This window comes from Oreochromis aureus, linkage group 12 (assembly GCF_013358895.1).
Source record: "Oreochromis aureus strain Israel breed Guangdong linkage group 12, ZZ_aureus, whole genome shotgun sequence".
NCBI lineage: Eukaryota > Metazoa > Chordata > Actinopteri > Cichliformes > Cichlidae > Oreochromis > Oreochromis aureus.
In genome coordinates this window covers 2,561,068-2,588,864 of record NC_052953.1, presented here as the reverse complement: position 1 = coordinate 2,588,864, position 27,797 = coordinate 2,561,068, and the positions used below count along the sequence as shown (strand labels likewise).

At 38.5% G+C, this 27,797-nt stretch overlaps 1 protein-coding gene and 1 long non-coding RNA gene across 2 annotated transcripts; one reads left to right on the top strand and one right to left on the bottom strand.

Annotated features, from left to right (window-relative positions):
• LOC116325170 (granzyme K-like) lies at nt 1-27,483 on the bottom strand. Its single transcript, XM_031745989.2, has 6 exons — nt 27,415-27,483; nt 4,789-4,860; nt 4,491-4,632; nt 2,905-3,043; nt 2,363-2,632; nt 1-928 (listed from the first exon to the last, which is right to left on the bottom strand). Exons 2-6 carry the CDS (start codon nt 4,850-4,852, stop codon nt 776-778), a joined length of 768 nt encoding a protein of 255 aa, XP_031601849.1. The 5' UTR covers nt 4,853-4,860; nt 27,415-27,483; the 3' UTR covers nt 1-775.
• On the top strand, nt 13,851-16,791 carry LOC120442942. The gene is made up of 5 exons (XR_005614993.1): nt 13,851-14,096; nt 14,812-14,890; nt 15,479-15,636; nt 15,999-16,085; nt 16,466-16,791. It is a non-coding gene; the product is annotated as an uncharacterized LOC120442942 (long non-coding RNA).
• Nucleotides 27,484-27,797: the final 314 nt, after the last annotated feature.

Here is a 27,797-nt window from a genome sequence, read left to right as displayed (position 1 = left end):
TATATTCTGTATTTTTATTTTGGGAGCTTTCATTTTCTTTGCGTGACCTTTGACTTCTTACATAGTCACTTCCTGTAGTTGCGTGCTGTCCTCCTCAGTTGTCTAGAGGCCCTGCAGAGGAGAGGTGTGCATGCAAAAGCTCAGTCATTTGTTTTTATTTTGAACAGTTTTGGGAGAATAAATGTGCCTCAGCTGGCAAAGCGAGAGTTGCCTCCTCTCATCATTCACACACCACATCGCAGAGAACAGTGTCAGGCCAGACCGGCTATACTTACTCCTTTTTGCCTGTAAATTACACGTAATTTTAAAGTACTTGCACCTTAGTCGGGGGTCTTACGGTGTAATTTGTAATTCATCGTTTCTTGTAAAAACCTGACTTGTTGCCTGCAAATTACATGTAATTACAGAGTACTTATGCGTTATTCGCAGGTCTTTTTACATTCTTCCATATTATTATTCTTTTATTTCTGGTTTTATTGTGAAGCACTCTGTGATTTTTATCTGTGAAAGTGCTATATAAATAAATTACTTACTCATATTATAAAGTGTTACTGTCTTATCAATATTGCAACATTGTTCTCACTTTAAGTTCCTGCAGTGGAAAAGCGTAACCATGAGAGGCAAACTGTCATAGCTAGCGGAAACTAAAACTTCATAAACTATGAGAGAAACAAAGAAATGATAAAATGACAGCACAAGCAGATGTAACACAAAAGTATCAAAGATTCTCATCTTGCTTAGCTCATCTGGACTAAGACCTCGGTATTCAGGACATTTAATTTGATTTCATTGTTTTTCTGATCCAGCTGAGTTGTTTCCTTGAGACAAACGAGTAGACTCCAGGTTTTCTAATGATACCACAACCCCGTCCAAAAGAAGTGACTCCAACCAGCGCTCCTTTACACAACAGCGGCCCTCCTGAATCCCCCTGCAGCAAGAACAAACACACGATAGGCTTTGTTTGACTCACATACACGTGTGAAAAAGCCAAAAGGTATATCAGATGAATCTGCATTTACTTACTTAAACAAAACAAAACACTGCCAATCAAAATGTTGGACACATATTCTCATTTAGTGGTTTTTATTTATTTTCATGACTATTTATATTGTAGATTCTTGCTGAAGGCATCAAAACTGTGAATGAACACATGAAATATGTAGTAAACAAAAAAGTGTGAAGTAACTCTAAACACATTTTATATTTTAGACTCTTCCAAGCAGCCACTCTTTACTTTGATTTCTGCTTTGCACACGTGTGGCGTTCTCTCGATGAGCTTCATGACACCTGCAATGGTTTTCTAACTGTCTTAGGGTTTAGGTCAGGCAACTGGAGGCAAGGCCATCTGGTGCATCACTCCATCACCTTCTTGGTCACAGAGCCCTCACACAGCCTGGAGGTGTGTTTGGAGTCATTGTCCTGTTGAAAAATAAATGATGGGACGGCATGTCGCTGCAGGATGCTGTAGTAGCCATGCTGGTTCAGTGTGACTTCCAATGCCCAACAGTCTCACCATCAAAGCCCCCCCACCAAAGCACAGATGGTCTCCTTGTGTTTCTTGGTCCAAACAAATCTCTTCTACTTGTTGCTTTTCCTTAATCGTGTTTTCTTAGCAGCTATTTGACCATAAAGGCCTGATTCACACAGTCTCCTCTGAACATGCAGAGATGTGTCTGCTACTGGAGCTCTGTGTGGCATTTATCATGGCTCTGATCTGAGCTGCTGTGAACTTGTGATTTCTGAGGCTGGTGACTCAGATGAATGTATCCTCAGCAGCAGAGGGGACTCTTGGTCTTCCTTTCCTGGGGCGTCCTCGTGTGAGACAGTTTCCTCGTAGAGCTTGATGGTTTTTGCGACTGCACTTGGGGACACATTCAGAGTTTTAGCAGTTTTCTGGAATGACAGACCTTCAGTTCTTAAAGTAATGATGTGCTGTTGTTTCTCTTTACGTAGCTGATTGGTTGTTGCCATAATATGGATTCTAACAGTTGTCAAATAGGGCTGTCAGCTGTGCACCAACCTGACCTCTGCACTACACACATGATGGTCCCATTAAGAAAATAAGAAATCCCACCAATGAACCCTGACAGACACACCTGTGAGGTGAAACCATTTCAGGTGACGACATCATGAAGCTCACTGAGAGAAGGCCGAGGGTTTGCAGAGCTATCAACAAAGCAAAGAGCGGCTACTTTGAGGAATCTAAAATATAAAACATATTTAAAGTTACCAATTTTTGTCTTTGCTATGTAATTCCATATATCTTGTATCTACTATGTAGACAGTAGTATTAATAAAGAAAAACCATTAAATGAGAAGGCGTGTCCAAACCTTTGATTGGCAGCGTATTCTTCACACTTACTTGACAGGTATCAGCCCTTTTTCTACCATTTGAACCAGCACATATCATGCCTGTGCTGATAACAGGGTTGCGGTTGTAATAGCTGCGAGAGTTGCACTTCTTTCTGCTGACCACAGTCACGGTAACAGCCTTGAGGACGTCTGATGTTTGGTGGTTTTCAGTTACTCCCCATCCAGCCACCACACACTTGCTGCCAGCTGCCGGGTCTCTCACAGTTCTTCTAAACCTGAGCCATTTCACTGCCCTGGTTCTCCTCACTCGTTTGTTAAGCTGAAAAAAAGTAAAAAAGTAAAAAAGTAATATCACATATTGATAATGAACATCTATATGTTATCGGTACATAGGTAATATACAGACTTAGATACTTAAAGTAAGAGTATATGTGCCACTAAAGTCTTGCACCAGCAATCATTTATTTTTGCTAAGAAAATGCAAAATATGCACAGTAATTTATTGAAATGTGTGTACATTATATGATATGAAAATGAACTCATTCACATTGTAGTATTTTTGCTTCACTTGTTTTTCTATCATCTCCTTACCTTGAGCAACATGAGGTCGTTGCCCCGAGCAGCACTGACAAACTTGGGATGAGGAACGAGTTTTACAACCTTTCGGATTTGCTTTGATTTTTTCTCCTTTTTCTTGATGGAGTGTGCTCCCAAAGTCACCGTATTCGCACTGTCATAAACACAGAAACAAAAAGTTTACACGTTTAAAAGGTTTTTGTTTTCTGTTTGTATTGTATTTATAATTTCTAATCTCCAGGTTCTTTGTTCTGTGTCTGTGCCTCCTCTGTGTTCCTGGTGTCATGTTGTTCTCTATTCTTCTTCTCCTTATTTGTCTCTGTGTGTTGTTTGCTTGTCTTGGTTCTCTCTCTGTGTTCCACATTTAGTTATTTTTGTCTCTGTGCTTCATGTTTCCACGTCTCAGTGTCTAATTTGCGTCTACATGAATGTCATGCTTTCTGTTTTATTTTGATAGTCCCCGTCCTGTGTGCAGTGTGTCTAGTTTTGCTCTCCCCTCGTCTCATGTCTGATTAGTCACAGCTGTGTTTCTACCTGTTTCCCATCCTCTCATTATCCTGCTTGTGTACTTTAGTCCTCAGTCTTCCCTGTTTGTTGTTGTGTTGTTAACCTTCATGTGGCGTCTCTGCTGTGTTTTCTCAGTTTCTTGTTTCTAGTTTCTTGTTTGTGGTTTACTTTTGTATTAGTGTGGAGTTTGTTCCCAGCAATAAAGCTGCTGCTTTAATTCTTCTCCGTGTATGAGTCCTGCGTTTGGGTCCTACTTCCTGCCTGCCACACAGCCGTAGCCTTGACAATAAGATGCCTATTAGAGGGAAATATATAAATAAGAATTCAATAAAATTTATTTCAAGTATAAATATTGTATATTAATCCTCTCACATACATTTAGACAGCCTAAAATGTATAATTATAGTAATTAATATTATTTGAACTTTAAAAGGTTCTGGATACATTAAACTGACATATTTTCCTACTTTCTTGTTCCAGTTTTGGAGCAGGTGTAAAACAAAATATCAAAATACTTCAGATTTACTGAAAGCTAAAAAAAATACACCTTGTCTTCATGTTTGGGAATGTCATTAAAAACATTGTATTTTCTTCGTTTTTGGGGGGAATGTGATCAACCTCTTGTTTCATTGAAGTAAGCTGTGTACTCGTGTCTTCCAGTTTTTTTGAGCTTTTCCTTAAAAACAGGAAACATAATCTGACTGCAAGCAAAACATTTTCAAGGAGATACTCATTTGATTTCTGTCAACGTGATACAGAAACATAACATTTTATTATGTTTACACTGTAAAGTTTTTAAAAAATTATATTAATCATATCAGTAAAATGTTTGCTGGTGTATTTCTTTTGATGCTATAAATTCAGCAATTTAATTTTTAATATACTTACAAAAATTATTATTCTATCAGATCACATGTGAACTATCACAATTTAAACGGACAAATTTTCTTTCAGGCTCTATCTACAAATATAATTAACAAAGAAATACATTTAAACAATAAGTCAATTCAATTTTATTTACATAGCGCCAAATCACAACAAAAGTCGCCTGAAGGCGCTTTAACAATAAGAAGTGTAACTCTTCAGATTCCTACCGACTGCAGTGGGCAGCTGTCAGGACCCACTGTGGATGGATTAACGTCCCTCCACAGAAAGAGTTTGGACTTGTCACATAAGCCATGAAAGGCATCGAGTGTGGCACGACTTCTTTCCCTTGAATAATCTCAGATCCACGACCTAAACCAAAAAAATATCCAGACACATAAATCAGCAGATGATGAAGTGAAGAACAGATGAGTGAAACAAACAAACTGCACAGACTGCTCTGTGACACTGAACAATATCAGTGATGTGACTCTCTGCTTGTTTACATGAAGGAGAAACATCGCTCACCAGGCTGGATGATGAAGAGGAACACACATGAGATGACAACAGTGAAATTGCTCAGGCAGAACATTTTTCCTGCTGTGGAAGATCAGATGTTGAATGCAGTGAAACCCACTGTGATGCTCAGCTTTATGTGCTGAGTTAAGGGGCGTGGTCTGACACACCCACCCAAACCCGTCAAAACCTGCAGTGAAATCTCATCAAAATGTAACACACACATATGAAATCATTTTGATTCTGTTTGGTTCCAAACAAAAGTATTTCAATAACTAAAACAACAAACAGGAAAACATCTCAGACGATAAATTGACAACCTCATTTTCAGTTTAAGATCATCATACAGCAAAATCATAATATTTATCCAGATTAAAATCTTCCAAGAGAGTGCAGCATTAGTTAAATTATACAATACATAAAATATAGCAGGTATAAAACAGAGCAGATAAATGAGCTCAAACATGTGAATCATATGCAATAACAGATCATTACAAGAGCGACATTGTAACAGTTATTACAATGTCGCAAACAGTTATTCTGCTCTTCTCTCACGTTTTTGCTCTGTGAAACTGTTTGACGAGTTTTGTGCAAATATAAAAAATGTCCTTCTGATCTCTCGTTGTTGAATCCACTGTGGTGCAAAGATTTATACCATCAGCTGAAGGGTGAAAATGAAGGAGCGAAATGGACAAAACCACTCAAACCTTTCATAACCTGCAGTGAAGTCTATGATCATTATCTAACAATCACATGCACATACATGCTATGTAACGAATAGAGCTCATGATGTCACTGTGTGCAGACATGTAGGTGTTCCCCAAAAACAAGCTGTGTTAGAATTTAGAGCAAAAGAAGTCAGCTTAAAAAAATAAAAGAGCCTTTGTAGAAGTAAATGATGACAAAAGACAAAATGTCCTAACATTTACAACGGACAGTTTTTGATACGGTTTCACCAAAGGTTGCAAAACTATATTGTTGACAGTCTTTCCCAATTTGTTCCCACTTGCTGTTTTTTTGCCTAACTTCAGACAGTTCCTGTCTTGTTTGCTTCACTGGTTTCTTAAGCTCAGAAACAGCTAAAAAGAAAGAAACATGTTGTTAATGTGAGCAGTAGCTGCAGCGATGTACTGAAACGTACAAATCATCAAACAAATATTAATATTTGACACAGATAACCTGAATATATAAATGTTTTTGTTATAGCAATGGTTCAGGGCAATAACTATTAAAACATTGGAGAGCCTGTTTATTTCCCCTTAAATGAGGCCACATTTGTAAGGAAAGTTCATTTGTGGGTTGAGCAGCAGAATATTTGGGTTGTGCCCATGAAAAACATGTCAAATCTTCTCTGCCAATGCCAGACAGCTTATTCTGCTACCGACTCTGGTTTTGAGCCTGTGGTATGCATCCTGCTACAGTTTGTGTCCGCTTTAAGCATGCCACGTTTCACTAATGTCACACTGGTGTTCTATAAAAACCAAGGTGCAGCATTATTTGGAGTGAGCCTTAGTGCCACCTCCAAACTGAAGGCCAGGTTCTAGATAACAGGACATGTAGGACTGGGAAGTGGGCGTCCCAGAAACATGGGACCACAAAGCATAAATTTCATGCACAGCATTTCTAGGCAAAGCCAAGAGAGTGGTAGCCTCAGAATCCCATCTCGTGGTGGCTGACAGGGCAGTGAAAATTTCAGGTTCTTATTGTTAATAGTTTTTGAGACATTCAAGTTCAAACATTGCCTCCGATTATCACGGCTGGGGCAGCAGTCATGTGGGGAAGTGAAGGAGGACCCAAGTTGCAGACAGCAGCGGTGATGCAAGTGAGTTTATTTACAGTGAAACTAAACGCACACCTGAACTGGGGAAAACTAACAAACAAAACCTGAAACCATAACTCACAGAATCACATGCAGGGAAAACATAAGGAGGTTACGCTGGGGATGGAGAGCAGAGAGATGCAGAGATAACCAAATAATACAGATGAACTGACAAGGAGCACAGGCAGACACACACCATTAATACACACAAGGTAACGTGGGAAATGAGACACCAGAGGTTAACACAGCTGAACCTAATTACACACAACGAGACACAAACCTTCAAAGTAAAACAGGAAACTCACAGAACAGAGCACAGGAGAGACACAGGTAGGAATAATAACACACAACCAAACCCTAACAACTAATACAAAACAAGAGTTAACACAAAACACAAGATGACACCAAAATGAAACGCTTGCTCTAACGACCCTGGACCATCACACCGTTTCTCCGATTTTGATTATTGATATATGAAGCTAAAGTTTCACAGAAATCATGCCATGTTTCCAAACTTTGAACTGAAAATGTTTATGGTTTAAAGCTGGTGATTTGAGCCAGAATGACCCTTGATCAGCATAACACTTTCATTTTTTGAACACTTTCATTTTCTTTCAGTGTTTTTCAAAAGCGAATCATTTAATTTGTGATTCAAGTGTGCACTGGCAGTCCTTTAATTAACAATCACATGCAGTTTCCATATTTACACATGGAAGATGAAATCCCACAAAAGCTTTTCTGTATCAGCTCTGTAAAATATAACGTCTCCAGTCGAATTCTGCATATTTAAAATATTCATAATACAAAACTGAAATTAAAATAATTTACAGTTTGCTCTTGAGAAGAAAAGTGTAAACCTGTTATGTCAGATCATAAAAAGCAAGTAAACACTGAGGTGCACAGCTTTATACACTGAGCTGAAGAAATGCAGTCTGAGCAAAATGGACTCATCCACCCAAAACCTTCACAGCCAATGGGTGAAACTGATCTTTAATATCTAACACACACATGCACATACATGCTGTGTAACGGCTGCACTACATGTCTGCACCCTGTGATGGGCTAGTACAGTCTGGATACAGACTTATAGGCTATCATCTCCCAGCCCATGTAGGAGATGTTGATGAAAGACACAATGTCCTAGCATTGGTACAAAGGTTTTGAAACAGTAATTTCCCCAAAAGGTTTCAAAACGATATTTTCCCTGTCAGGTTGCCACATTTTTGCTGACAGTTTTTAACCAATCATGAGTCAGTTTCATTATCTTGGATTGCTCTTTGATATTGACCAACATAATTCATTTTTATCAGGATGTCCTAAAAACTCCCTGAAAAGCCTTCAGTTCATCCATCGTTTTGTTTCCCTGGTGCTTTGTTGATTATTATTGTTATTATTATTATCAATAATATGTTTTCAGTGATTCTGGTTTAGGGTTTTGTGTCTCATGTTTTGCATAGTTTGAGTTCCATGTGTGATGTTCTGTCTGCCTCTCTGTGTCGAGTTTGCGTCCTTGTGTGATGGTTTCTTGTTTCCTGTTTTATTTTGATAGTCACAGTCTGATGTCAGTGTGTTCAGTTTTACTTCTCCCCTTTCTCGTTAGTCTAACTTCTCCCAGCTGTGTCTCCCTCCTGTTGCCCATTCCCTGATTACTCCCCTGTGAATATAAGCCCTGAGTTTTTCTGTGCTCTCTGTCGTGTCGTACCCTCAACTTGCTGTGTGTTTGTTATGTCCAGTCCTCCAGCACCTCTGTTTGGAGTCTTGTTTTTGTGAGTTTTATTTTATGAAGACTTTATCCAGCAATAAAGCTGTATTTTCACTTTAAATCCCGTCTCCAAGAATCCTGCATTTTGGGTCCACCACTTCTGCCTGCCTCCCACACAGCCAACCATGACAGAGCCTTCAGTTTTCAGGCCCCTCTTCTGTGGAACCAGCTTCCAGTTTGGATTCAGGAGACAGACACTATCTCTACTTTGAAGATTAGGCTTCAAACTTTCCTTTTTGCTAAAGCATATAGTTAGGGCTGGACCAGGTGACCCTGCATCCTCCCTTAGTGATGCTGCAATAGGAGTAGACTGCTGGGGGGCTCCCTTGATGCACTGGGTGTTTCTGCTGTGCACAGCAGAGCTCCAGAGTCAGACAGATGTTACCTGTCAACCAGCAGCAGCCCACATTCAGTTCAAACATTGGCATGAAGTCACATTAAATCGGCCTTTAATGGGTTATGAATTCTGTTTCGCTGCTAGGTTTACCTTTTGATGACAGCACAAAGACCGAGGAGGGTGGAGGGTGTTAGGAGTGAGAGGTTGACGAAGACAGCAAAAGGAGAGAAAGCAAAAACAAACGGGTCAGAGTGGATGTATAGTCAAAGTCAGTGGCTGTGTCCGAATTCAGGGGAAGGATGCTTAAAATGCCATATTTGGAGGCAATGACGTCACAGCGACGCGACGAGGACTGTCCGAATTCAAAGAGCACTCAAAATGTGGCGACAAATGTGTCCTACTTTTCCCGCTGAATTTGAGGGTTAGTCGTGTCCGAATTCAGGGAAGGATGCGCCAATGCCATATTTGGAGGCAATGACGTCCACGGCGACCCGGCGAAGGCTGTCCGAATTCAAAGAGCACTCAAAATGTGGCAACAAATGCGTCCTACTTTGCCCTGAATTCTAAGGATGGTCCGATGTATCCTTCATGTCCTACTATATCCCAGGATTCATTGCGGGTCATAGAGGAGATTTGTTTCTGATAACGATGGTGGTCGAAGCAGGAGAGGAAAACACTTTCAAATGTAAGTATATGAAAATCTGGTTGTACAAAAGTTAAATTGTTATAGCGGTCGTTTTGTTAAGCTTTGGGCATCTGCATAGACATGTTTCCTTTCTTTAAAATAACCATAAACCAGCTTGTAAAGGGGGTCCCGTGATTTTTCATGTATTGCCGCTTACATACAGCTAATTTTGATTTTTTCAAATGGTGATATGTTGTGGGGAACAAAGACCAAACGGCTTAATTTATTAAAACGAGGAGAAAACGATCACCTCTTCACTGGGGTGAAGAATTGGGCCGCTACGGCGTGGATGTACAAGAATAAATCAATGTACACATCATATTCATATGAGTACGGTCCTATTAACCCTCATGCTGTACAGCAGCGGTCCCCAACCTTTTTGAGCCACAGACCGGTTTATGTCAGACACGGAGCCTTTAAGGTATCGCGGATAAATACAACCACATAAAATGATCCGACCAAGACAAAAACTGTGGTATTTTGTAAATATAATAATAAACGTGAATGTACTGTGTAATTGTGTAACTTTATTAGCAGTGTCCTCCTGAAAATGCGCCAATATTTACAGTAACATACTCCTCTCTGCCGCTTAATGCTCTCTGGTCGCTATGGTAACGTGTAAATATTTCTTTCAAAATAAGACACACAATTACAACAAGGGAAAGACTCAGGGAAACCGAGTTAACATAAAACCCCTGAAAACCATAAATTTCACACCGGAGCCTTAACTCTCGTGGCCCGGTACCAAACGACTCACGGACCGCTGCTGTACAGAACCTGTGATGTCCAGATGGTGTTCCTCTGGTGTTCTGCTGTGAAAACCTTTGGGCTTAGGGATTAACATAGTTGCCATGATGTCTTATCTTCTCTTATTTGTTGTGTGTGATCAGGACAATTCTGGAGAAGATGGGCCTGCAGGGGAAAGTCACCCGCTTGCAGGCCAGAAGACATGAGATAACTTTAAAAAAATACAAAGTACGTATGTGTTTTATCAAGAAGATAATTCTCAAGAACACAAGTTAATAAATGTGCAATTACTAAGAGTTGTTGTGGTGTTTTTATTTGCCTGCTGTCATTTTTGATTTCCTCTGCCTTTAGGATTGCAAGTATCCAGGCTCAGGAGAGGGGGTCAGTGGGAAGCCCACTGCTGCTACTTGGCCCTGGTTTGCCCTCATGGATGAGGTGATAGGACAGATGCCTTCCATTAAGCCTCCTGTCCTAATTTCCTCTCTCTCTGAGGACACTCCAGGGCCGAGCGCAGCAGTGGGTCACCAAAACGACAGCGATGACGAAGCAGCTCAGCCACCTACGACAGGGAGAAAGAGGAAACGAGACAGGGATGATGAGCTGCTAGAGCTCATCAGAGAGGACATGAGGCAGCAAAGAGAGGCTGAGGAGAGGAGAGCAGGGAGAGGACGGACTGTTTTCACTTCTAGAAAGATTAGTTCCCAAATGAGTTATGTATTGAGAAATTTATTTATTTGAATATATTTGTTACATTGTTATATGTGTTGCATTAGTTTAAAGGTTTTATGTTATTAATAAATTGATTCAAACAAACAGTAACTGTCACTGAACTCAATTTGATTTACAGGCATTTGTAACACGTATGAACATAACGCTAACTTTGAACAGTATTACTTGGATATTTATTTGATAGCAATAAAGTAAATAACAATAACAATTAAACAAGAATATTTCAAATACACAGTATGTAAAGATGGAAAAACAATATTTTCAGTTGTTCACACAGGATTAACCTGAGTGACCTGTTCCTGGACCGTTTCTTTAACAACTGTAATAGATTACAGGAAGTCTCTGGCAGTGTTGCTGAATCTGCCGGAGCAAGATCAGACGTGGATGAGCTGCTGCAACTGAGACCTGCAGTTTGTCTTTTCTGATGGGCGAGTGGAGAATCACACAGGGTGGTCTGCAAAGAGAGCTTTAGGATGCTTCCTCCCACTGTCCACTGCATCCTCCATCCACAGGGTTTGCAGGGCTCACTCATGGCTGCCACACCACTAAGATGTTTACAGAAATATGCAAGCAGGAGATGGTGGATGCTATATTATTAGTATAATACTTGTAACTCTGTAGCAGACAACAGTTTGATAAAGTGCTATGTAAAAAAACAAACAAACAAAAGATTAGATTCTATACGTTTCAAAGGTATTTAGTTTATATATTTTATATGATACAGTACATGTGTGAGAATGACCGATGTTGTGGCAAAAAATGATCGTCTGCCAAAAAATGATTTCCGGTTTTTGCCCTAAACTGATTGCTCGTATTTAACCTGCTATGAATAACTTGTTGGTCTATAATACGTGAAACATGTCAAATGTGTCCCTCATTAGTGATATCAAGTCACCTGCCACCAGCAACATTCCTGTAACAAGGTAGAAGCTGCAATCAGTTTTTGGCAGTGACTTTTATATATCCTTTATTTATCCAGTTAAAAAAAAATCTTATTGACATTAGAAATTTATGTTTTAGGAGTAATCTGGCCAAGAGGACAGCAGACAGCGCAACAAATATATCAATTGTACCTACATTATAAAGTTATAAAGATACTTGAACAACAGGTAATTGTTGTATATATAAAACCCCTTAGTAAACCATGTTCACCGAAGTCTATTTACCAACATACATAAAGATATTACACATATTACACTCGGAAACATTGGAAATCAGTTTTGGCAGGCGAACACTTTTTTGACACAACGCCAGCGATATTTCAATTATCCGTGTAATTAGCTAAGTAATTCCTAAATGGGTGTAGATTAAAGGAAATTATTTTACCTGGATATGATTGTCTCTGATGAGCCTAAGGTACAAAACGTGCGGGCGGCGACGATAAGGTTTTTCTAGCTCCTCGAGAAATAAAATTGTCCAAACAACAGAGCGACATTTCTGCGTCCATTTTAAAGTTTTCGCGCTGTGGCGCTAGCGTCCGGAAAAACACACAAGTAAGGGCGGAGTTGAAGGCTAGGAGGCTGTCCACAGCCCATCTGTTATGTTGGATACTCATTGTTTGTTCAATAAAGTTTCTATGGAGAAAAAAAGGGGGCTGTCCATAGCCGCTCACTTCCTGACTACCCGTCCGTCTAAGGACACTACCTTGTGACGTAGGTAGGTAGAGTCCTTATGAGCATCCTTCCCCTGAATTCGGACACAGCCAACGAGTTAGGAGTATGTGAGCCTGGAGTAAACTCATACATTTAAAGTCAATTTATTTTCTCTTTATCTTTACTTCCTGTAGGATCCTCTGACAGGATGAGGCATCTCAGTCCACGTCTTCCAAATGAAATGTCAGCTCACTAAAAGTTTTATCAGAATGTTTAAATGACATTAAAACCTGGACTGCCTTAATTTTCTTTAATGAGAGCGAGGCTGAGGTCCTGATACTTGGACTCATTTATTACAAACAGAAAAGAAAAGAGAGAAACGAAAAGAAAAAAGTTGTAGAAAGTCATTGAGTGATTTTAGACTGTGTGTGTGCCAACTGGTACCTGCCTAACCATGACAGGGCTGCTCTTACAGCTGCTGAGTCTATAAAAATTGGAGTAAGCTAACAGAACTGTCATAAAATATTAAAATTCCATTAATATGACAACAATGTGAACAATAATATGAAACAATGACAAAATAGAGATGAAGACAGAAACTTTTAAAAAGCATCTGGTCACGATGTAAAATGCTAATGGACATTTAACCAAGTCTTAGTCAGTTTGTTTGTAGATGTTTGAGGCTGTGCACTTGCATAAATTCAAACTTATGTACTCAATTCTTACTTTTTAAAGTTCATAGAGATCTTTGCTGTATAATCATTCCACACTGAATTCAAATAAACTATTACACGCTTCAAACTGGGGGACTACTTTAGCTTGCTAGCACTTTTTACCTGTTTGTCTTGCAGAGGGCCGGTTTCAAATCTGTTGTGAGGTCGGTTACTACATCTCTGTGTATCAGGGTTTCTTGTATTCTCTCCACTATCCAATTGCTAAAAAGCCCCTAAAATAAATGTAAAATAATAAGGCCAGAATTACATTACATTAATGTCCATGAGAGAAATACGCAGTCTTGTGACCACAACAGAGCAAAGAAACAGAGAATGTCCTCCATCCTGAGGGTCTCATGGTTATCAAACTAACTCATTGTTATTTTAATCTGTGCAGCTTTTAAATTTTTCTTTATGGTAGTTAATATAAGCACACAGGAAACACACAAACCCTACACATCACATGCACTGTAAAAACGATAACTAGTAATTGTTGATTTGAGTAAAGTTTTCAAATTAAACTGACTTAGAAATAAAACTTTCCATTTACAACCTAAAATAGCTTGTCTGCCCAACAAATTTCTTCCATTGTTGTCCTAACTAAGATTTTCTAGCGAGCATAACAAAGACTATCAACTTTTGAGTAGATTTTTGAGTCGAGTTGGGAACCGTGGAAACCCCGTGGGTGACTGGCACACGTCGTGGTCTGAATAAGTTTGAACTAGACCAAACGAGTCTGAGCAGACTGTGTGATAGTGGTTTGTCGATGTGTTCTGAACTGAAAACCTGCTAAGAAACTTTGAACAAACGTGGCCAAAGTTGGATGAAAATTACAATTTTTCGACCATTACGGATTTTACCTGGTCTGAAGTTGGAGTGTATTATTTGACCATTTTTTGGACAGGTGCGGGAGCTGCTGGCCATTTGCCCTAGCAGGTAAGCTAACGACATCTGTTATTAGGATTTTCTACAAGCGCTAGGCTGCATCCTCCTGAGGACCCAGGAGGGTGGAACGAGTAAAGCACTGAAAAAAGCCAAACAATAACATATTTAAGTCATCTAAGGGACTTATATATCATGTTTAAGCTAGCGAAGGACCGCGCAAGGGGGTTGAAAATGATATGCCAGGAGTTCGCTGCTCTAGCGAGCCTTGAATCCCCAGCTAGCTATCGAAGCTGGTGGTAACAGACGTCTCCAGCGTAGAAGCATTTTTGCAAAAATGTGTTGTCTTAATAAACTGAGCAGATATTTGAAATTTACACAGCTACATTCTCGCCTGAAAATACCTTAAAAGTTTACTTTGTGACCCAGAAAGAGTAATAAGAGTAATATTAAAACTAAGTGGCTGCCGCCATTGTTTGAAACTAGAATCGGCTGGGCCGTGCTATGAATTCTGGCATAGGGTGGGCCACGAAGGATACACCTGACCCATCCTTCAAAGCTGTGGAAAGTATTGTATTGTTTTGAGAGCCTTTTTGTTGGTGGAGTATTGATTTTATGTACAATTCCACGGGTAGACGCGATCTGTACGGTCCGACTTTGCACATGCGCAGTAAGGATCGGGGAGTCCGATCCGTAACTTTTTTTTTTCTCGTTTTTTTTTTTCTACATTATATTGAAATGTTTCATTATTGCAAACATTTTCTCTCAGGCGGAGAGAGGTCGTGGAGTGTCAGCCTATGGTATCTGAGGTCCAGGAGAGATGACCTGCGCTGTTTTCCTCTGAGGAGGTAAGACTGTCCTAATTTATTTATAATTTAATTATTATTCAAATTGGGCATGATTTATACTTATATTGAAGCAGTACGGTATTTGCTGGGGTAATGCATTGGCCAACTTTATTATCTTGTGTTACCACTCCAGTCAAGGCCCTTGCCAGTGTTATATTGAAATCCTTACCCTGAACATTTCTGCCAGTACAAGAGTCCCCATGCTAAATCAAAATTGTGAAACAGAAAGGCAATCTCATAATTTTGACTTAGCATGTATTTTTTTTTTTTTTTTTTGTGCTAGAAATAGGACTTCTATAGTCTGAGATTGTTAGGGAAAGAATACTAAGGCAGGTCACAGAATCTGATTGGTCACAGATTTTGGTGCAACTTAGAACATAATATGTATTTTCATATTGATACTGGGTTTTGTGGGAGGTGTTTCTATTCCTGTGCAAAAGACGTATTCATGAGAGATTTTTGAAGTAGGTAGGTTTTGCTGTTGATGACACAGTCAGGCATATAACATGGTGCAGACTGTCCAAGACAGCTACCCAGGAATTTTCTGTGTTGAATAAATGACAATATTTTGGTGAATGTATTGTTTAGATATCTGAAAATTTCATCGGATCACAAGCAAAGACCTCCTGGGGACCTTCAATGCATCCCTTGACAAAGTTGTGCCTGGCCTGCTGAAACTGTACTGGTCTAAGAAGGGAGTTCTTGGTGAGGAGATGGAAGACCTCCTGGATAAACTTGATGAACAGGTGAGTGAAGTGCTCCTTTATCTGACATTTTCAGAAGAGAGTATACTTTTCTCTTAACAGAAACTGAAAAGATGTTGGCTTCAAATAAAACACATCAGTGGATATGTCAGTAAAAATGAATGTCATGAGTCATTGCTTTGTTCTTATTTGGCAGTATTTTATTTAATTTGTAAAACGAAAGTAAAATTGTTAACATGGTGGTGGTGTTGTTTTTTTGGGGGGGGGGTTTGTGCGTTTGCGTGTTGCTGGGTCTGACCTGTGCTTTACTTTCATTACTATGAGAGTTCTGATTTTGCATTGTGTATAGTACACCATGTTACTTCACTAATTGAAATTCTTGTTTTCCACTGAATACTCTTTAGACATCCAACACTGTGTCCAACGGGCACTGAGAGGCCTGCCCATTTTCCTCAAGAGAAGATGCAACAGAGGTTTTCCTGAAGTGCTTAGTAAGTACAAAAAAGTAATGCAAGTAAAACTAATTGCTATGAGATGTTTTTAAAGGATGAGTTTATCCAAAATGGAAATGTACACTTTCTCAGTGCAGTCCAGATAATTTTATAGTGGGGATTGCAGTTGTCATAACTCTCACTCCTTTTTTTCTGCTGAGCAGCAGCTGGGCATTGTTAGTGGTTGTTCCATAGCAGAAAATATTTTTGTACAAAACTCACAAGGTGGCATTAATTAAAAGAAAATAAGCTTTTTCTTCTTAAAACCTCCATGGGTCAAACGACCAGCATGGTATAGAGGTTAAAGTTAAAATCTTTAGAAATTTGTTTTGTCTTTAGTTTTCTTAGCTTTCAATAATTCATATTTTACTTTTCTTCAGGACACTGACATTTTGGAACCAGTGTTGAACGGTGCATCAGTTGCCATCCTCACCATCCTACAAGATGACGATGCTGATACGTCTGTACGAGAACATGCAGTTGTGTTGGAAGGGGACATCGTGCTACATAACATTCCAGATCTCTCTACTGCCCTGGCACACCTCTTTGGCCTTCTGTATGCCCTCAACATTGATTATCCAAAGCAGATGAGTTTTACCTTTGAAGCAATTCAGGCCATCTTATTTTGGCCTGGTCGGACAATATGAAGGTGAAGTGGATAAATCATTATTCGAAATGTAAATTTTAGTCAGATGAATCTGTATTGTTGAGATATATGGTGAAAATTTGTCTTGTAGTATTTTAAAAGATTTGTTATAGTGTTAGTTTCCTCTTCATTGATGGTAACATTTCTAAGAACTTTTAACTTCCATAGTTCATCATAGTAAGCCTGTGTAAAATGTCAATGTCTGGGTGCATAGGCAATCGTTTGTAGCACTACCCTATTTAATGTGCAATAGTAATGTTGAGCTTTTACAAGACGGTCAGGGTGTGTGTGCATGAATTATTAAGTTGCTGGACACTTTTCTTTTTTGGTTTTGGACTCTGGAATTTTAAGGTCTCTGCTGGGGTGCTCAAAGCACCCAAAAGAAACTGGCAACACGTTTTTGTTTGTTATTTCTTTTCTTTCTTTCTTTTTGTTTTTTTTTAACAGAAATTCACCCTACTACCCATGACATTCTGAAATGTACTGAAAAGACTGTTGAACAAAATAAATAAGCTTTTAGATAACATTGAATTGTGCTTTGTTTTATTCTATATCTATTTATTAAGTGTTTTTTTCAAGTATAATAACAACATACATTTTCCTTTGTTTATATAGGTAAATTTTCAACTCACTGGAGTAAGAATTGTATGATTACTCAACAAGAATATCTGTGTTTGGTGAAGGCAGAAATACATGGCATTGAAACCAGAATTTCTTCGTTAGACTTCCAGGATTATCCTAATTAGGTGAACAAGAAGATCCAAGTTGGCAGAACTTGTAAATCTTAGTTGAGTCAACAACAGTTAGCAAAAGTTGAGAAAACTCAAAAATCTCTTGCATCATGTTGCCTTGAAATTTTAAGTTTTCTCAACATTTTCTTTTTTACAGTGTGCACTGGAACGCCTCCCACTGAACCAATCGAATAATTTACTCAGAGCACCTGTGAACACAAGGACAAGAGCTGCAGAACAGTCAGTGTTTGTTGATCAATGGTCAGGAGAATTTGCATATTAATGATCGATGAACTGACCTCACAGCCCATTTTTTCTCAGTAGTGCTGGTTTCAGTAATTATGCAAATGTAAATGGACTGGTTCTTGTACTGTTTTTAAGGTTGGAAACCTGCAGTCAGCTGAGACTGAAGAAGTCACTTGGATGAGTGACGAAATGTTTCTCCCACTTAAAACGTCCAGATGAACAGAATCAGACTTTTGGGTTAATGTACCTCTATGACTGAACATGCATCACGACTTCAAATACATATTGAAATGAATTTTAATGAATTATAATGTGGAACTTTATGATATTTTGAACATCTGTTTTCAGAAACTTGAGAAACTAACTGGACATCCTTAAATTAACTGAATACTCCTTATACTCCTTAACCTACATAGCAGACAGGTCTGGGCCGGATCTAGTATCAAGTCCCAGCTGCTGATGCCGGATCAGGGCCAGACCTGTTGCCTGTCATGGCAGGGTGTATGTCAACCAGGTGTGCGCCAGGTCTGGCAATGATGGCACTGTTTATGTTCCTATTTCCCTATTTTAGTCAGAAGACCCAAATTCCATGTTGCAACACTATACTGCTGTGGTAGCCAACGTTTCAAATGCAGGTTTGACAGGTTTGAGAGTGTACACTTTATCCAAAACCTAGTGACAGTTTACTCATCTTTGCCAGTGGGTGGCTGTAGCTCAGGAGGTAGAGCATCGGAAGGTTAGTGGTTCGATCCCTCGCTCCTCCAGTCTGCATGTCAAGAGTGTGAATATGTATGGATGTAGTTAGGAAGCACTCAGTTTAGAGAAAGTGTGTGACTGTGGCATGTTGTATAGAGCACTTTAAGCAAGCCATAAGAGTAGAAAAGCAATACATAAGAATCAGTCCATTTAATCTCTGAACAGAGTTTTGTTGTGTTACTTTTGCACTATTATGTTCCGGCATGTTGTTACTACATGGCTTAATTAAGGTACACATCAGGCTGACATCTGGGGCCAGAGCTGAAACTGTTCTGGGCCAGCAGTGTGTATGCACCTGGCCTTGTGCAGGCCACCTCTGCTGGCAAACCAGATCTGGGCCACCAAAGGGCCGTCATTCTTTGCGGTATGTGGGCCATGTGTAAGCACGTTGTGTTGGCCAGATCGGGGCCATACCAATTTTGGTATGTGAGTTTATTCTAACCAGAGACACCTGAGAGATGGGTAATGTTACACCATGGTTCAGGCTGGAAGCAAAGCTGGACGCTGCTTTCTCTCTAATAGCTAAAAGCTGGGAAACAAACTTCCTATTATTGTTGAGTGAGCACAGTCAGCTCCTCATATGTGGAAAATAAATAAATAAAAACCCACTTATATAGACTGACTTTTTTTTTGTTTTGCTTTTTTTGTCTTTGTCTTTTGTTTGCATATTTTTTTATAAATCTTTTCCCCTGCTTTGTTAACCATCAGGACCATTACGAAGATCAAAATTATTTATCTAAACAAAGCGAACAATAATTTAAGGTTGGTAACATTAAGTTGATTTGAAAAATAAAATAGTACAACGGTGTTATTAAGATAAAGTCGTGTTTTGTGAGGGCTGCTAGTTAGCAATCTAGCTAATGTGTTAACTTTAGCTATATGATCTTATTTAAGCTGTAGGATATTTCCAGGTACTGTGAGTGGAGGCTTTGGAACCGAACCAGAGAACTGCTGTCATGGCATGGACAAGTTTGACGATGCCATACTGTCTGTGTTGCAGGTTAAGTCTTATTTTTCAGTTATTTTGGTACGTTAGCTAAGCAGCCTTAGCATCTGTTAGCATCGTTTCTCAAACCTGGAGCTAGGATTGTACTCTACTCTGAACTTTATCATAGCCTTGAGCTATTTTTTCTTGAAGACAGCCAAAGATAGTTTTATTGCATTCCCAAATATTTGATAAAATTCACATTAGAGGATTATTCTATCGTATTCTATTCTAGTTAACACATAAACTGTTTTAAGTTTGACATTTTATCCTGTTATTATTACTTATTGCAAAAATACATTTATTGACCAAAAATGACCTCAATATCTAGTAAGCCACGCCCAGGAAAAGAGAAATAAATATCACTTTTAAAGTTGTTTTTCTCTTTTACAGCTGCGAATATTGAAGAGGAAGCTTTGAGAAGCTTTACCCGGGATGACCTAAAGGATCTTTTTCCGGGCCATGAAAATTTCTTCCGGAGAAGGAAGATTTGGGATTTCATCAGCCAAAAGGTAAATACACATTATACCACTAAGAAGATGATTACTGTCCATATTGTGTAGCATTAATTTGCCTAATTGTGTATTTTTTTTTATATCCCAAAACTGTTATAGTTTAAGAGTACTGACCAAGATGCCAACACTTGCCATCGAAGCGAGAGTAACCCCTTAGGCTTTGATGTGTCACAATGTCAGCCTCAAACTTCCACTCCCATTTCCTACACTGCTGACAAAAAAATGAAAATGCCACACCCACCAGAGTATGTGGTGTATACAGATTCAGAGTTGGACATGGTGCGCAGGCAGTACTTTGCATTGCTCCACAGTGGAAAGGAAAAGGACTGTAAGATGTCGAAGGAGCTCTGTTGCAGACATGTAAGGAACACAGTCACCAGCATGGTTGCAATCCTCCGTGCTAGTCCCATGCACTGTAAAATGTAATTCTAGATGTTTGTTATTTCAACATATTATTCTATATCAGTTTGACGATAGATGACTGAAGTTGTTGTTATAACATAGAATTACAAGTTAAAAACGTCCCAATTACACCAAAAAAAGCTAACTTGAAAACTCATGTCCAGCTAAATCAGCAACTTATGTGAACTTGACAATGTGGGTAAGTTGAGCACAGCAGGATTCAAAACTGCCTCACGTGACTGCTACCGAGGTGCATCATGGGGAATTGGCGGTTAACGACATGCTCACTTTACTTGGACGTTTTCTAATCGTCTTCTTTGGAATATGCTTTCAAGGTGAGTAACATTGGTTATAACTATAAGGAAAGAGAGCTACAAAAGTTGGAACATGTTTTGAATCTATGGCATGATGTGTGTTTTCTCTTTTACCGAAATGTTTGCTTTAGCTAATGTAGCTTTAGCGGACAAGGTCCAGCTTGTATGTCATAACCAAACTTGACCTAATAAACTGACATATGGCCTTTTTATGGGTTTAATGTGGCACTGACCAAATCACAAGTATTGTGCCGCTAGCTTTAAGGTTGTGCACTCAACCACTGTTGCGATATTAGCAAGCTAACTCAGCTAATTAATAAAGCTTATTTCATATTGTCTCTGTACTTGTAAATTTCTTTCAAGTTCACAGGCTGTTGTATTTTGGTGGAAGTTCATTTTGGCAATATTTCCAATAACTGGCTGGGTTCAAAAAGAACTTTTGGCAGGACTCGGATGCTTGTTGTCATCTGTTTACCCCTATGTAATCACTTAAGTTGTTATGAACTGCTGCATGCTAAGCTGCAAGAGTGCACTGAGGACTGAGACAAAATATGGTCTACAAACCAGCATTATATTAGTTTTTATCAGATAGTCCTCCAGTGTGTTTAGTTTTTGCTTTAATTCTATTGTGCAGTTATTTGTTACCCTGAAATGCTTTATGCTTAACAACAGCTCACTATTTTGACTTATTTTGAACTCTTGTGATCAGTATGACTAGGTTGTGTGAGTTTCCATACTAAAAGAGCTGTAGTGATAAAATAATTGGCATCAGAGACACTGATTTTTGGCATGGTATACTGCAGAAGTTTTTTTTTTTTTGCATAATTTACCTTTTAATTAAACTGCATTCTCTGTATTGTAACAAAACTAACATTGTTTATATGTCAGAAAATTAGCAAACATGAATAAATGGCGAAAACAATATAATTATAACATATATTTTTATTTTACTTATTTTAGGTCTGTGAAGCCAAACTTGATGCTGGGGATTTATTTTTGTCAGTGGAGTCAAATGGTAAGTTACAATTTGTGCATTTTGTCATACTGGAAACACCACAGATTATATTGTAACTTAATAGCTCTGTAGAACAAATGATATAAAGATTGTAGTGTCAGGGTACTTCTTAAGAAGTAATATGGCACTATTGATGATCACATGCAGGTGGCATAAACTAAATATTCAGACCTGTTACCAACAAATGATTCATTAACAAAAGCAATGGAGCAGACTGTTTAGGTTCTTGTGGTTGTAATAACATCCATAACTGCAAGTTTGTCATTAATTTATTTTCACAGGTCTAGATGATCACATCTGTCTTTGTCATTTAAATGAGGTGGACTTGCAAACTTTGCGCTCTTTTGGGTAAATTGCTGTCCACTACATATACACAGAATGTGCACAGTATTTCAGATCTAAAAAGGGTATGTAATGGACTTGCTGGCTTTAATGTAAAAAGCCTGTTGTGTAACTTTAATGAGGCAGTTGGACTAAAACAGTATTGCTCATCAAGGTAAACATCTGAGGAATAAGGAAATTGTTACTTGTCCTTTTACTCAGTGTTCTTTTAATCGCATCGTTTACTAAAGTTTTACATCACATAAGTCATTTTCACAATCATTCTACTTTAAAGATTTCAAGACAGAGCTTATTGTTCTCTGAACTTCCTTGTTTGCTGAACGGCAGGTAAAGTGCATCTTTTGTTTGTTTGCTTTTGTGTGTTTGTGTTTTCTCTAATGGGCCTCAGATGACTGTTTGCTTAAATTTGGGTCTCAAAGAATCTTTTTTTTATTCTGCCTGTACTCTCCACCCTCTTCTTCTATTGCTCAGGTTGAAGCAGAATTTGCCCGTCTTACATCTGTTGACCTGAAAGGGTTCCTTTTTGCTGTGCTTGACCATTATGGAGAGGTTCGTGGAGCTGTACAAAATCAAGAGCGGCATAGAAGGGCTAACTAGGCTCATAAGATGCTTCGGAGATGATGTAAGTGTTCAACTGCGAAATGTTCTCCTTTGTTTAAGTTTTAGGTTATCCAGTTCAACTGATGAACTCATTGAAAGAAAGCTGATAAGTAAAGTCTGTCATCATATTTCACAACTGGACATTTAGTGTGGTAACTTTTACAGAATCTGTGTATATTGGTGGTAGGTTGGATATCATATTCTACTTGAATGTCCTGATAAGCCTGATTCAAAATCTCCAATGATAATCATATATTGATGGAATTATGTATCAAAAAGCTGTGAATTTGGAGCTGTCTACATGCTTCATAAACACTGTTTAAAAAAGTGTTTTGTTTTCTTTTGACTTCTTTGACCAGAGCCCTACACAAAGGAAGAGGACAGAGGACCTCATTTTCTAAAGGAAGATCCTCACACACTTTCAAGACTGTGAAGGTTAGCATTGTTTCTTTTAGTAAATTTAATAATGACAGCACCACAGTGGATTTTAAATGAAACATGTGGCATCTATGAAACAACAGATGCCACATGATAACATGTGTACTTTTTCCTCACCAAATGTATTATTACAAGATCTTTGACACTGGATTTGGTCTGGGTTTCAGAGAAACTAACTGGCAAGCTAGCATTGATATTATTAGTGTCTTGTGTTTATTCATGTCTTCACCAGGGTCTTTGACATTTCGCTGCTGTACTGTTCACTTCAGCTTTACGTTTGATTTCTCACATTGTATATTGTAATGGCAGAGATATTAGGATATTTAAGGGGCTGCAGTGGCTGCTACAGCTGTGGGGGGCAATACTTTGGTGAAATGTCCTGGACCCTGGAAAAGAGACTGTGTAGACTGGGTAAGCAATTAAAGGTTACTGGCCGAGAGTCATTGGGCAGCTGGGTAAAGGTGGATGTTGATATTCAGTGCCAATTATGCAACCTGTTCAGCCACGTCTATATACTCTTTTTCATGCTGTTAATATAGGGGAAAATAAACTTTAATCAATAAACTGATTAAAGAAGCATTGTCTATGGAGCCACAATCTGATCCTGTAGTGTATCTGCAGTTTGCACATTTCATGTATTCTCAGCCAGATTTGGTTTAGAGCACAGCCAATATTTAGCATAACTAGATTTAAATTCACACACTGGTGATGGCAAGCTACATTGTAGCCACCGCCGCCCTGGGGCGCACTGACAGAGGCGAGGCTGCGGACATTGGCACCACCGGGCCCTCTGGCCACCACCAGTAGGCAACAGGTGAAGTGTCTTGCCCAAGGACACAACGACTGAAACTGTCGGAGCCGGGGCTCGAACCGCAACCTTCCAATTATAAGACGAACTGTCAACTCTTGAGTCACGATTCAGTCATCCACCCATGTGTGTGAATGACTGAATGTGTAAAGCACTTTGGAGTCCTTAGGGGACTAGTAAAGCGCTATACAAATACAGGCCATTTACCATTTAAATTGAAAATTTTGTTTGAATTCTGCAATTGAAGACATGCTCAGTTATTTATGAACATGGTCTTTGTTTAAAGCAAGAAATGGATTTGTAACATGGGGTGCATATCTCATTCTGAAAAACTTTAACAACTAATAAGTGTTACCCAAAGCCAATCACCATCATCCAAAGCATCAGTATGGCTCTTCTTTGGAAAGACATGAATTCTTAAGCACAAGGGATATTGTGTAATTGTAATTGTGTAATTTTTTTTTTTTTTTTTGTCTTTGAACCCTTTTATAGCCGACAGGTATTGAAGACACGTTTTCTAAGAGGATGAAAGTTGGCATTGCGATGGTGAAAGAAGAAGACATCATCGATGTGTTGGTTGTCCTTGAGGCGGCAGTAATCCTGTCTAATCTGAGGATGTCTCAAGTGCCATTTCCATGCTGATGGGCCTTCTTTTTTGCCCTCAACATAGACTATCCAAAGGAACTTAAGGACATCTTTGAAGTCATTCAGAACATCCTAATGAACATTGGTGGAAGGCAGTGCATCTCACTAGTGCATGGTCTAAGAAACAGACTCTTGCAGAAAGCCATGCAGAACTGTAATTGTATGTTCCTTAGTGTTAAGGACAGTTTTATTTTACTGTTTGTTTTTTTATTCTTGCAAGTTCTCATTCTCACTTTTGTATGCCACTAAATGACTACACTTTACATTCCAGATTAGACAATTACTCATTTGTTCATGGTTTAAGAAACTTATGTGAACAACAATATAATGCTGGACTTTGCAGATGCTTATCTCATGCAAGTCAGTAGTTTTTCCTTTGTTTTGCAATTGAGCAGACTCAAACTGATGTTTCTGAAATATCCATATTATCAAATGTTTCAGAAGCATGCACTCATTTTCAGAGATATTGGTTCTGTGGAATTTGTTGCAATTGTAAACGAAGACAAATACAAGAGTTTGATGTCTTACTTGTTATAAACTGATCTTTACTGTCACTTATCAAAGGTTTTGTACTATTTTAATATTTCAAGTTTTATGCTAACAGGTGTGACTGAGCACAATGAAGTTTAAAAATTTTGCAAATGTAAAGAATAACTTTTCTAAAATAGCAAGTGTCCCGTTGATACATTACATTAATGCAGACTTTATGTTGTTACTTCACAAGAATCACTACTGCTCCTAGAGTATTGGTCAGAATTTAATCTTCACCCAAACTGGGCTCAAGACCAAGTTCAAATTTATTGTTTCACAGGAGCAGCCTTTGAGTTTTGATGGATTGTGAGCCTGATGAGCTACGTCACTGATTTTTCTGTTTCTCAGATGACTAAGATGGCACAATAAATGGTGAATGTTGGGTGCTCATGAGTAATTGTCTTGTCATGTTCTTAAAACAAACTTTCTGTATGAAATGATCAGATAGACTTTAATGGAATCTGTGGGGTTTTATTTTTTTTTCTGTAAACAACAGAAAATTAATTTAAAGGAATGTAGGTATTTAAACCTGAGCTCTAAGATAAACCTAACAGGTAGTTTTGCTGAAATGGATGTTAGAAAGCTAAAAAAACAAAACAAAACTTAAGATGTTTAATACACATTTTTCTTTACATCCAGTCAATCAACTCTGATAATTAAAATGAAACTGATTTACAAGTTCACTCAGCTACCTTAAGGAGCTCAGTTAATTAATAAACTTAAATCAACTTAGCTAACAGATTATGTTAGTTAAGCTAAAATAGATTCCTAAGTTAAAAGAACTACTAAAGTATTTGAATTAACTAAAAAACCCAAGTCAACTGAACTAGGACAAGAGTTTAAACAATAGATTATTTTAATTTAGCTGAAAGGGTTTTCCCAAGTAAAAATGACAATTAAAGGAGTTGAACTGACTAACAAATCTCAGTCAACTAAACTAAGATGAAAGTTTAGACAACATGTGATTTTTCATTAAGATAACAATTGGTTGTGTTATAAGAACAAACTCTATTTCTTGACTTAACTTAAAATTTTAAGGCAGCCCTTTACCTCATATTTTTAAGTTGAAACAACAAGTTATATTTTACAGTGTGGGGAAAGAAGTAAGATACCCCTCCAAACTCGAAATGAGAGCAATGTCATAGAAGATTGTCGACTATTACCCCATGTTATGTGATGCTGATACACACATGCCATACGTAAATCATTCTTTACCCACTACAATATCTAAAATTGAGTGAGATAATAAAAGGATGTACAAATATATATTATTTTACCACAGCTGACCATCTACACCAAACTGTACAAACGACTCCAAAATATGAAGTCTCTAAGGAAGAGGCAGGGCTCCTTGCCGCAACGAGGCAGGCTCGGGAAGACTCTTTTCAGCTCAGATGATACAGACAATGGGACTGAAGGTGACCTAAGTGGTGAAGCAAGTGGTTCAAGTGACTATATCATACTTCTTGAGAGCAATGATGACCTCAGAGAGGATAACTCAAATGCAGGTGTGTACTTTGGTCTGCTGTACTAATGACTTTTGGACATATACATATACATATACTTCAAAGACACCACCTGCCCTCAGTTTTCTGTTCAGAGTGCATCACAAGATTTATACAGTTGAGTATTTTCCTTAACTTTCAAGCTATTCCCTGTTATTAAATTCTGTTCATCTTCTGTTTTTTCCTCAAAGAAAGAATCCCAATTGCCGCTACTCTCCACTGTACCAACTAAGTCAAACAATACTACCCTGGCTTTACCATTATTATCCAGGTCAGCCTCATGCTCTGCACCCAGGGCTGATATAGGTCCATCAACTGCACCTCCAGATGATGTTGGTAAGTCCACCATCACCCTTATCTACCTCTCAATCTGACTGTGGTTCCTCTTACAGCTCTTTCCAAAATATGGCTGCAGCAATGAACCCCGTTTTAAGTGTTTATTCCATAAATCATAGTGGTTTGGCATTAACTCAAGTTGGTGTGTAAAATCAACATAGATCCCTCATTCCAGTTTGCCAGTTAGCCATAGTAAGTATTTTAACACTTTGTGTTTTATTCAGTGTTGATTATTTACACATGTAAATCCTCATGCTGGTTACATCTATCATGCCTTATCACAGTGTTTCTGTCATAGATCAAATTACCTAAAAGATTTTTATCCATCAGCTCATAATCACTGTCCACACTGATGTGAACGTATTAGCTTGAGCAACAGTAATGATCATCAAAATGAATGCCTTTTTTAACACATACAAATCAACTGTCATGAATTACAAATAAAATATAGTTTTTAACAAATACCGCTATTTATGCTTTTTTAACACCTTCATCATGAAATATATACACTTACGGCGTTGCCTGAACAATGCTCCCAAGTGGATGGCTGTGGATAAGCCTCAGAGCATGACCGCATGTCACTCTCCCTCTTAGCGCAACCAGGAAGAAGAAGTAAACAGGAAATGAACAAATACAGGTAACCTACCAGGAAGTGAGGTTATTAGCAAGTTCACCTTCAAAATAAAATCTTCTTATTTAACATTTTTAACCCTTTTTACTGTTCGTTTTAACTTACATACATACAAATGAATGATTTTAAAGCAAACATTAAAGATAAATGACATAAATGCCTTTGAGGCATCACAACCACATTTACATGGCAATGGCCATTTTCTGCTGTGCGCATGGAGCGTTTAATTGGTCTCTGGCCCTTTAAACTCAGAGGGGCTGTAACTT